Raw genomic sequence first — 12,357 nt, 5'->3', positions numbered from 1 at the left:
TTAAAATCTGAATTCCCTCAGGAACGGTGGCGGACTGCAATATTGTTTAGTCTTTGCCTTGCACTTTGAGTGCATGGGGGAAATAAAAATTAAAAAAACCCCGAAAATGTATTATTGTTGACCTTGAAACCATACACAACAATGCCAGAAGTATATAATAATAAAAAAAAAAACTAAACAAACGAAACTAGCGTGAGTCCAGTGTAACTGTGCCTACTCACTCTGTACCGAAAATATGATTTTTATGCACATGCATAAAAATGCTAAAGAAACTATAGAGCTAGAGTTATCCGCTAACCAGGAAGTAATTAGCGACTAATGCAAGCACTATGGCTTTTTTAGCATTTGTGTTTGTTATTAGTGAAACCAGACTCAATATAGAACAGGAAGACAAAACATTCTTGTAAAAGGTTTAAAGTAATTGTGTTGTTTTAAATGACATTGTACAATATTCAACAGGACACCAAACAGAACTTTTGCTAAGTTTCCACATGGACAGTTTTAATCAAACTAAAGAAAAAAGGATGTAAATAAATGTGTTGTGTTGAAAGGTTTTAATTTCACTTCATATATTTATTTATTTATTTTATTTATAAAAAAAAATGGTCAAACAAATACGCACTACATTGCACATGAATAAAATTCATGCTGTTAAATTTGCATTAACTAGTTAATTTTGGTACCACTAATTATATATATATATATATATATATATATATATATATATATATATATATATATATATATATATATATATATATATATACACACACACACACAAATATATAAATACATATATGATTTTTACTAATACAACAAATACATTTATTGACCTGCATACCACAGTCAAGGCTTTACTGACCCACATCCTATTTTATACTGTATTTTTTATATAAACTATTTCAGAAAGAAAGCAAGCTATCCCAGCTCAAACTAAGCCCCACTATTTACTCACACTTTGCTTTATTCATCTATTTCTACAAAAATACTCTTCAGGGTTTATCTAAACCTGATTTAAAATTTTCAAAGCATGACCTTCACAGGAACAACAAGTTTGATGCGAAGATTTAGGACTTGGGTTAGGGTTAGCAAGCAAGATTTAGGACATAAACTTTGCAGCTATGGTCGATATCCTAATTACAGTCCATCTATTATGTATGTGGATAAGTTTTAATTAAAAAAGCATTGCATAGCAGCATAGTATCTGTAATTATTTTTACAATCATCATGTGAATTATGATTACTGTAAATAAAAATGTAAACAAGTCTATTATTCCATACTGGGCAAAATAAAGATATGTTAAAGACAGAGGTCCTTTTCTTCTGACCACATTTGTAAAAGTGGTTATTTTGGTTATCAAAACCTTTGTGTGCATGATTTTTTTTTTACATGTTTTTGTAGCAACATTCTGTATGAACCACAGAGACTTTATGTTTAAAAAAAATGGTGGTGGTGATGGTGGCAATTGCAGGACAGGATTGCAGTCTATTTTCTAGTTAATACATGAGTCATGAATCTATATTACAGGTGTCCTAATACAAGAAAACAGCAGATACCTATCAGTCTGTCAGAACTATTTTCCACTGCCATGCTATAATTAGTTATAGAGGACAATATGTTGTCTCCTCCCAAAAGCTCAAGCAGCAGGTTAATCTGTTCAGGCTTAACAAAGTTCAGCCCTCGGAGCTCCCACCAGCACCTGGTCCTAAAACCCCCCACTACCATCACACGACACACTCTTAGCCCTTACTGCCACCGGCAAAGCTCCCAGACCACGCTGAGAATAAAATGTCACTGGCTGGTATAGACATAAAACAAACCTTGGTGTAAATGAGGAGCAGTCTTAACACATTTTATTTGCAGATGTGCCGAGCCACGGTCAGCATCTACACTTCAACACACAGGAATAAACTCGAGTAAATCCTGCCTCTCATTTCTTTAACTAAAACACAAAATGCACCCAGTCTCTGAAAACAATCGGGTAAATATACAATTATTTATTGCATATATTTGCAACAAAACGTCTAAACAGTGTTACACTGCAAGGAGCCCACATGCTAAATGTTATTAGACCATTTGTTATGTGCCAGGCCACCAGATTTGTGCATTTCAGCAGAGATCAGAGTTTAAAAATGTAGATAAACAGCAAATGTTCAAAGACTGAATTGTATTTGAAAAAGCTGGAGTTCAAATGAAAATAACCTTAGACACACACATCATCTGGAAGCAACAGAAATAGATGATTTGCTGTAAATTATTCAGCAGGCTCGATTATTTATGCTGGAGATTAACGCTTTGCATAATGCGCCGTTTTTCCGATATGAGAAAAGGGAGGCACGTGTTAGCACGGTCGGGTGTGTTCATTATGCTTGGCTCTCCACTGGATTTCTGTAACTACCTTGGACAGAGTCTCTCCTGAAAGTCTCGCAGCCGGCACTTTATTTGCATTCAAACAAGGGAGAGAAATGAGCAGGCTCAGAGATGCGCGGATATGTTTGATTAATATGTTTGGTGACGGCGAACCGAGATGTGCTTTGCCGTAATTGCCTACAGTGGCTTTTATTTGTTAAGTAATGTCCCATTTTCACAGCCTGCAACCCAATTATAACAGCGAGACGCCGTTTGTGATGATGAACTCTAAACAAGCTGAAAGAGTAACGGCTAATTTGCATCACGTTACTGTGGATGCAATTGTTGATGCAACCGACACCAAACACTTAACGCTGCAGGTGCAAGAAATTTTATATTAGCAAACATATTCGAACTAATCAACAATTTTTAAAAGGACATGACTTTTTTAGGGAATTCCTGTGTACAAGGTATTATCTGAAACACTGCCAGGTAGCGAGGAAAGGCAGTCAACATGCAGGATTTGGTTTAAGCTCCAGCTGCGCCATCTGCTGCCCATGGCCAAGACACCCAGGAAGGGGAGGAAGGACTAATGTGTGTTCAGAAAAAATCTTTATGACACACTGTGAAAAACTAACTACACTGAAAGGAGCATTATTATCAGTATTTTATGGCAATTACACCATAATAGCAGTTTAAATGTATGCCAGGATTTTGAATAAAAGAATAGATTAACATTATATATATATATATATATATATATATATATATATATATATATATATATATATATACACACACACACACACACACACTATATGTATACTATAAATATACTACAATGAACAGAAGTTTTTTGACACCTGACTATAAGAATGCTACATGTTTTTTTTGAATATCCAATTCAACACTTAGACCCTATTTGCTCTTATAATAGCTTCCTCTCTTCTGGGAAGATGTTTCACTAGATTCTGGAGTGTGCTATATTCTCATTCAGCCACTAGTAGGTATGGATAAAGGGTGTGGAGACCAGTGGTAGACAGTAAAATAAATAAATAAATAAATAAATAAATGTAAATAGTTACTGTGCTTAAGTAGATGATATAAAAAGACACTCAGGAGCCCAATTTAGAAAAAAGAGGTCAGAAGTAGGGGGGAAACGTGCAGATGATAGAGGTGTACATGCAGCTCTATCACTCATATTGTTATGGCGATAGTGCAGGCTAATGTATTTAATAAAATAAGCAAATAAAGTAAGTAAATTGTGCACAATGACATGTCAATTTAATTGTGCAATAAATGCATTTGGGGTGATATTTTTACATGAAAGGGAGCTCACAGAAATGTATCCACATTTGTGGACTGCTCTAATAATCTTACTCATCCAGTAACGGTAGCTGAAGCAGAGAGGAGCTTTTCAAATGGAAAAGCATCAACACATTTACCCAAAACTGCAGTGGTTGTCTTGTCAAAAAAGCAATTTACTACCAAGAGACAAATGTTCAATTCCTAAAACATTGTTGCTCCTTGCCATGTTTATTACACCTGTTAACTTTACAGACTAACAGCGAAGAATCATGCGTTTGGCAGATCACACATGCATACTCCTGCACACACTTGGTTGCTGCAATGCTATTATGAAACTGATGTCATGACAGCAAGAAGTATATGATTAATGTTGCAGCCATGTGAGCAATACAGTCCAGCACATCTTAACACCAGTGGCAGGCTGTCAGGGCCAGCAAAGCCTCCTCTGTTGGCCTAAACACTATCAGAAGCACTGACCTACATTTACAACATAAATTCTAATATTTGTTTCATGAAATTGTATTTATTTATTCCCAAAAGTATATTCTCTTCATTTCGTAGAATTTCTCTTGGCTGCACTGCTTCCAGTAAGTGTATGTGGATGTTAGAGGCTAAAATCTACATGCTGCCATGTCAATCTTATCTGCCCAGGGCCTTCAAAGCCTCTACTGATGGCCCTTTTACCATAGAGAATATTATCAATGAGTCTGTTTCTTTAACCAATTAGATTTCATATTCGCCTCACAGGGCAGCTATCTGGCCCAGAATAGCGTCCGCATTTTTCCGTCCTCTGATTGGTTGGTCAGAGGGAAACTGTTACAGCCAAGTTCGACTGGCAAAACACGTGTGTAGCTCTCTGCACACATGAATACTGAGAAGCTGAGATAGACTTTTTTTACACCTACAGAGGAAGAGAAATTGATTTGGTCTCGGACATACCTAAAAATACATTTTCAAGAAAAGCTAGAAATCGTGAGGTCGGCCAACCCCGAAGCTAGTTAGCTTGTCTCAGCCCCGGAAAGGGTTTGCTTACCACTTTCAGACCTGTGAATACGAGCGGTAGCACTGGTTTACAGCCTCTGAGGAGCGGTGCACATTATGACTATGCATGTCTGTTGAGTAGGGTGTATTTTATTTACATTTATATGATATTGTCATGTTATTAGACAAAAATTGATTCTGAACTGCTCCAGATGATGTACGTGGCACAGTTGTGGTTGTAGTGTAGAGGTTTGGAGTTGTGTTAACTGGGTTTCTTGCTTTAGTAAAATGGTCTTTATTCTCCATATGTGAAATGCCTCTCTCTCTGTAACGCCTCACATTGTTATATTGCGTTTTTGTATTGCTTTGATGGTTTCTATAATTGCGACGTGATGGTGGTATTAAGAGGTGGATTAAGCCGGGTAAGTCCCCACTAAAGGCCTAGGTAACAAATGCACGGCCCACCACTGCTTAACAACCATGACTCATCACAGACGCTCCGGTCATAACTGGTTAGTGCTCACAGCTGCAGATGCTGGTCTGGTGTGGCCACAGGAGCAAAGCTCTTTCACAGCTCCAGAGGACCATCTCACCTTCTCTCTATCCGGGTGTGACAGTTATTTATAATGGCAGCTAACAGCTTGCCTGCTCACTCGGTTGGAGATCCTCTCCTTATTACACCACAAGGCAACACGCTTACTGGTAACAACAGGGCCACTTACACATATAAGTCCCATGAGCACAGGCACACGCATACACACACACACACACCCCTGTTCTCTATGTACCCGGGATCCCACCCTGACTCCACAAAAATAGTTTCTAGGAGATAATGAGGTGCTGAGGCTGAAGAGGTCGTGGTCACTGGAAAGTGGGCTATTTAACGTGAGATTAGTAAAAAACACTCTAAAGGATAAACAGTGCTCTGCCTAACTGCAGGGTTTTAAGCAAAACCACTTAGTTTTCCAAACAAAATTACATAATTTTCAAAATGTTTGAGTTAAAAATTTGATTTCCTAGTTGCTTAGACCAGATAAATATCGAAAATATATTATTCCGCTAAAATTTGCTTTTCAAACAATGACATCAATATTTTGAAGTGTAACTATATTATTAAAGACACGGGTGAATTTGTGACTCGGTGTTCACAAAAGTAAGAAAACAATATAGCAAAAAATAATAACAATAATCGTTTCACTACTTTTGAATCTTTTGTGCAAATCTTTCGACAATTGTATATAACTACATGTTTATTTTGATCATACACTATAAAGACAAATGTTTGTGGACACCTGGCAATTAGAGCATAACATCCCATTCAATATTTTGTCTGCATTCAATGTTATAATGACTTCCAGTCTTTATAGTCCTTCCAGAAAGATGTTTTAATAGATTTTTTTATTGTAGTTGTGGAGATTTGTGCTAGTTCTGACAAAAAAGTGTTAGTAAAGTCATGTACTGATGTAGGTGAGGTGAGGAGGCCTGAGGTGTAGTCAGTGTCCCAATTCATCCCAAAGGCGTTCAACAGGGATATGGTCAGAGCTCTATAGAAGGAGATCTTTCACTCCAACCTATGTACATAATGCATAGAGAGATTTTAAACCAATTAACTCTGCAATTCTTGTATTTAATGCTACTGCATCCACTGGCATCCCTCTTATACAACTGTGTCCCTCCAATTGTGTGGGGGGAAAAAACACATAGTTGGAAAAGTCAAGTGTCACATATAGTCCCTTTTGTGCATATAGTGTATATTGGTTTTTCTGACTTTATGTGAACAAAAAGAGAGCTATATTCACACTTTCTAAACAAGAATAGGCACACTTCAAAAAAACAGGTCAAGATTTGAGTAGATTACTAGCAATTTTCTGCACTTTTAAGGCAAAAGCAATTAGAAAAACAGAAATTCCCTGGACCACAATATGTAACAATGTTACACAGTGTTATGTGGCATCCAGGATCATTTTAAATTGCTTTCTTTGACAGTTATCTTTAGCTAACCAGAAACAAAACGCAACTAAAAATTAATTTATAGCTTCATAGTTTAATAACAAAATGCCTTTTTTTTTGTTATTTTAGTTCAAAATATAATCACTCTGATGATTTTTTTGGTCTGACTTTTGTTTATATATAGTAGTTTCACAAATTGCACGAGTTATCCGTTATATAAGCAGCAGTCCATAAGCTCAACCAAAACCATCTGACCAATTGTGGGCTTTCTTAGTCCTTACGATAACAATAATTCTGGTGCTTTTGTAACTTTTTGCATGCGTAATCAGCCCTTTCATGCTAAAATAATAAAGAATGAATAACACTGATTTTTATGCAAAAAAAAAAAGAAAGTCAAGGTATGCTGAAGTCAGCCTTTACTTAATTTCTATCTAAAATCCAAACCTTCAAACACATTCCATTATGTAAATCTAAATGTCTAAACGTCTTGATTTAACAACAGTCAAGCAACAGAGACTACAATTCTAGCACAGCAACACTCAAATTCTGATCCACAAGAGTTGAAGTTACAACAGCATCAGGATCTAATGAAATGTTTAACACCTGACAAGAGGGGGAGAATATGCAAATGTGACTCGTTGACGTTTTGAACAGTGCAAGATTATCAATATGTTATGTTCAAGCGCATTAACTTTTCCTCTCGTGTCTGTTCACACGTCGGAGTACAGTGTCCACACAAGTTGACAGAGACGCTGGTTTACACACAGTCGCATGTCGCTACATCGCCGGCTGTCTCCCGCTGGGACTAACAGCAGCTCTAATCAACACGGATAATTCAACAGACACTCGCAAACACAAAACAAAAAAATCTGATGTCCTTCTCACACGGCTGCTTGTGCCCCTTTAAGCAGCCAGAGGGTTCAAAACACTACTCGCTATGTTGTGTTTAACGACTGTGAACAAGTTTCCAAAATATAATAACTGAGATAAATATAATACGATTTCAAATCCATAAATACAAAGCAATATTGAACCGTATGAACACCTGTGATTCTAAACAATAATTTGAGTTGTATATTAGATAATATAAAAATATTAAATATAGAATATAATACTGTATATTTACCACAGTTACAGAATTTCAGATGTTGAGCTGTTTATAAGCACATTGTCGTTTCTATAGAAACTGCGAATTTCGCAGAGATTTTCCATGTAATCTATGCCTTATAACAAACCGATATTAAACTGTGTTCTTATTTTATAAAGAAAAACATTTCAACGTCGGTAACATAGGGCTTTGTGTAAGAGAATGTATATTTAACATATCTTATTTTCCCCTAATAATAACACGCCTGCAAATGTCTACATAACAGTTTTTTAAGGAAACTTCTAGGTTTTTCTCCCAGACAGTTTAATTAGAAATAAACGTCAGTCAGAATAACTGCTGGGTTTTTCTGTCGGACGGAGATTGTGCAGTGTATGTCAATACAACGTTCACTACATGACTGATAATTACTATACAGATTTTCGTGTAATTTTCCAACACAACTGTCTGTCTTCTTTGACAAAACCAGCATGACTTCAGCTTATCTGTGTTACACTTTTAGCATCGAAAACAAAACAAGGATTAGTGGAGAAGTTACAGCTTATGCAAGTTCCCAGTTCCTTGCGCGTGCAGTGCCATCTAGTGTTACATAAAGTGCCATTCAACATCACTTGATTATAAAGGCACCCAATTTGATACATTCTAATGCCATTCTAACAATTTCAACTACATACAATTACCTGCTTTTGAACAATAGAAAAAGCATCTACCGTGAATGGAAGGAGTTAAAAGGTACTACTTAATGCTACTATTAATAACTAATTAATGGTCATTAATTTCTACCTTAAAACACATAGTATGGACAAAAGTATTGGAACACCTGACTTTTCAAGCAACTTTTGTACCTCTTTACCAAACATTTACAATGAAGCTGAAGGCACACAATTGTATAGGATGTCTCTTAAAATTGAAGTCCTTATCTTGAAACTATGAGATCCAAACATTATGACAATGTCCCTGTACATAGCAAACTCCATGAAGATATGGTTTACGTGGCTCAGAGTTAAATATATTGAGTGGCGTACTATGGAGCTCTGACCTCCACACTATTGAGCACATTTGGGATGAATTTGAACTTTGACAGCACTTCAGGGCTCCTCACTCTATATCAGAACCTGACTTCACTAATGCTCGTATAGCTAAATAAGCAAAAACCTCCATAGATACACTCCAAAATCTAAATCTTCCCTAGAAGTGGAGATTAAAGTAACGGCAAATGGGGACTGAATGCTGAATGTTGTATTCAAAAAGAATAAACAAATCCTATTGTAAGGTGTCCATAAATGTTTGTCCATAAAGTGTATAACAACATAGCAGTTTGGACTGCTTTCAATGCAGCACTTCCTGTAATCACAATGTCTCTCAAAAGCAACAGACGACTAAAGCAATCATATACCATGCATATTGTGTAATATGTTTTTGTATGCATCGTATTAATGCAGAATATCATGAAATATATATTATATAATATTATAGGTAGCAAACTGCGTTCTATAGATTTGTCAATCAATTTCAAAAGCCCTTTCTGTTCAACCTCGACTTCATCAATAGATTTACATTCCTTTGCCTTTAATAAGAAGACTGTTATAGTGAAGGACTAAAGATTTTTTTTTCTCCCTGATTGTGTTTGTTGTATAATATGACATATAGTACCAAATCTGGGTGATTTATTAAAATAGATATAGTGCTGCCAGATATTGGGTGATAAAGTCCACTGGCAGAGCCGTCTGAAAACATATAGCAGGGTTAAAGAATACTGTATCTACCTACACAAAGTCTATGGTGCAAAAAAAAAAAGAACTGCAAACAAGAAATATCCTGAGCTAGAAAAGCTGGCTGTAGATTTTAACATACATTTTGATTGATTACTTAATTTTATGCAGATTTTTTTTATTTCTGTCCCATTAAAAGTACGATAACAAATAATCATGCATGTACAGTACATGATTTAGTATTGACCTTTGGAAAAGCAGGTTTTTTTGTTGTTGTCGTCGCAATATGTTTCAATATAAATACATGCCCATTCAACAGTCATTCACAATTGTTTTGTTTTTGTCCAATGTATTATATAATCAATGCCATTATTTAATGAAAATACTCCCATTTGCTAAAACTGGAGTTGATTACTTATATTATTCTTAAAAAGTACAGTATTTGTTCACATCAATGATTTATTGTCCAAGTCAAGTTATTACATGATATGTTTTAGGCAGATAACTGAGTGTATATTTTCAGTGTTACACTCCTGCTACATTTATATTACTTTACATAACAAAGTTCCATAATCGCACAAAACTCCCTTAGACAGCGGGAGAGCTGTGGTTTGAAGCCCTAACGGTGTCTAAAAATTCCCACTCTTTCATTTGTGTCTGTGACTCATCTGTAATAAAAAGCCAGTCACCCACACATACATACCCGCTCTGGCTGCTGCTGGCAGAGGGAGCGATGTCTGGGGTCAATACATAGAGGCTGTTGTTCTTGGGCAGGTGTAAAGTCCTCAGTACCGTCTAAAAGAACAAAAAAAAAAGACCCAAACTCACTAAGAATAAACAAGGAAAATCCATGCTGTAATGAGTGAAGAGTAGGATCAATCAGTATTCAAATAAAGCTTAAGCTCAGCTAAATAAATGGTCTTAAAGTTGTCCGATTCTGAACACAACTTTATTTTGAAGAAACTCACACTGTCTGACACATCTGCACTCTTCCAACCTTTCAACTGCATTTTAGACACAGGAACCTGAAGCTCTGTCTCCAAAAAGGTTTTGATTTCTCCTGGAAAAAAAAAAGAAAAAAGAAGAAATACATGTCAAGTTATTTAAATTCATGATGAATTACACAGCGCAACCAGAAGAGGGCAGAAGCAACCAAAATTTTTTTTTTTATTAATGTAACACCATTTAATATAAGGTGTGAAAATAAAAAAAAAATACTCAGAAACTACTCAGTTGTAGATATAAAAAATAATTGTATAACTACCCATACATACTAGTTATAATGTACAATATAATCAGTTTCTTCTTCAGCTTATGTGTAGAAATATTCCATTTTAATTATTAGTTATTATATATTCTATTATTCTATTCTATATATATATATATATATATATATATATATATAAACTCACTAAGAATAAACAAGGAAAATCCATGCTGTAATGAGTGAAGAGTAGGATCAATCAGTATATATATATATATACATATATATATATATATATATATATATATATATATATATATATATATATATATATATATATATATATATATATATATATATATATATATATACACATATGTTGTGCGTTTACTTAAAGATTATATACTGAAGGTTTTCTGGAGGTAGTCTTCTTATCTAGGATTTCATTCCAGGTTTTTATGGAGTCAACATGGATGGACAAAAGTGAACAAAAGAGCACTTCTTGCCTGTACATGAGTCATGCTTCCAGTAAATGCAACCATTTCCCTCAGATCAATCGCCATACAGACATAATTCCTTGCCACATCAAAATCACTATATAGTTTGTTAAGTGTTGGCTGCCGGTTAGGAAATAAAAAAGAAAACAGCACCACGGCACCTAAAAGAACCTTTTTCTCCTTGGCTTTTAAATTAAATCTTACCCGCAGGTCTATCAACTTGTTAGATTTTTATCAGCCACATCCTATTATTTAATTCTTTCCTTAGAAGTAAGCAAAAAAAAAAAAAAGCGGCAAAATATTTTTCGAAAATCCGGCCAACAATAACAGAGTCTGTCATTAAGTGCCAAAAAGCACCTAAGCTGTTAGCTAAAAGAGAAAGAAATACACTATATGGAGACAGTTATTGGGACACCCGACTTTTCCAGCCATGACGTTGGAGGCACACTATAGAATGTGGAATGAGGTAGAATTAAATTTTTCCATTTAATTGAACTAGGAGAACCAAACCTAGATAAGATATCTCCATTAAGATATGATGTACATAGGTTGGAGTAATACATCTCCAATATAATAGTGTGTGTGTATATGTATGTATGTATGTATATATATATATATATATATATATATATATATATATATATATATATATATATATATATATATATATATATATATATACACACACACACACACACACACACATATACATACACATATACATACACACACACACATATACACATATACATATATACATATATATACACACACACATACATATACACACACACACACACACACACACACACACACACACACACACACACACACACACACATATACATATACATATATTGCTTTAAGATTAGAAGCATTCCAAGTTTGCATATTTTGGAGAAAAATATAGATCACTAGTCGCAACTAACAACTAATGAAACACGGAAGTGTCCATTTTTTTCCCTCTTCCTATGTCGAATGCACCGAGGATAAAAATAATCTTATTCTGACCGACAAATTTTTACATGCTATATCAAATACAGCCTTATCTCTTGCTTCCTATCCCCCTAAAGAGAGTAACGCAACGGTTGCTTTAATCCTTTGGTCTCACTTCTTCAAACCATCATGGTTATTATTTCACAGACTTCTAACTCTCTAAGTCTCAAACCATTATCCCATATGTCTGAAATGTAGCCAGATGAATTTTTTCCCTATTAAAGGCACTAAATGCACTAGCAAAAAAAACAAAC

The 12,357-nt window shown here is 35.1% G+C and overlaps 1 protein-coding gene across 2 annotated transcripts in view; it reads right to left on the bottom strand.

Moving 5' to 3' along the window:
• faf1 (Fas (TNFRSF6) associated factor 1) overlaps nucleotides 1-12,357 on the bottom strand; it is a 68,237-nt gene that overhangs the window by 37,154 nt on the left and 18,726 nt on the right. For both annotated transcript variants that reach the window (XM_046871187.1, XM_046871188.1), the window contains exons 5-6: nucleotides 10,375-10,466; nucleotides 10,110-10,201 (exon numbers count right to left, since the gene is read on the bottom strand). In XM_046871187.1, the coding sequence (XP_046727143.1) occupies nucleotides 10,110-10,201; nucleotides 10,375-10,466 (184 nt within the window). The remainder of the gene's footprint in view (nucleotides 1-10,109; nucleotides 10,202-10,374; nucleotides 10,467-12,357) is intronic.

The sequence above is a fragment of the Silurus meridionalis genome, chromosome 17 (genome assembly GCF_014805685.1).
Source record: "Silurus meridionalis isolate SWU-2019-XX chromosome 17, ASM1480568v1, whole genome shotgun sequence".
NCBI lineage: Eukaryota > Metazoa > Chordata > Actinopteri > Siluriformes > Siluridae > Silurus > Silurus meridionalis.
Note: the sequence above shows the minus strand (reverse complement) of the source record. Positions and strands in the feature narration are given on the sequence as shown.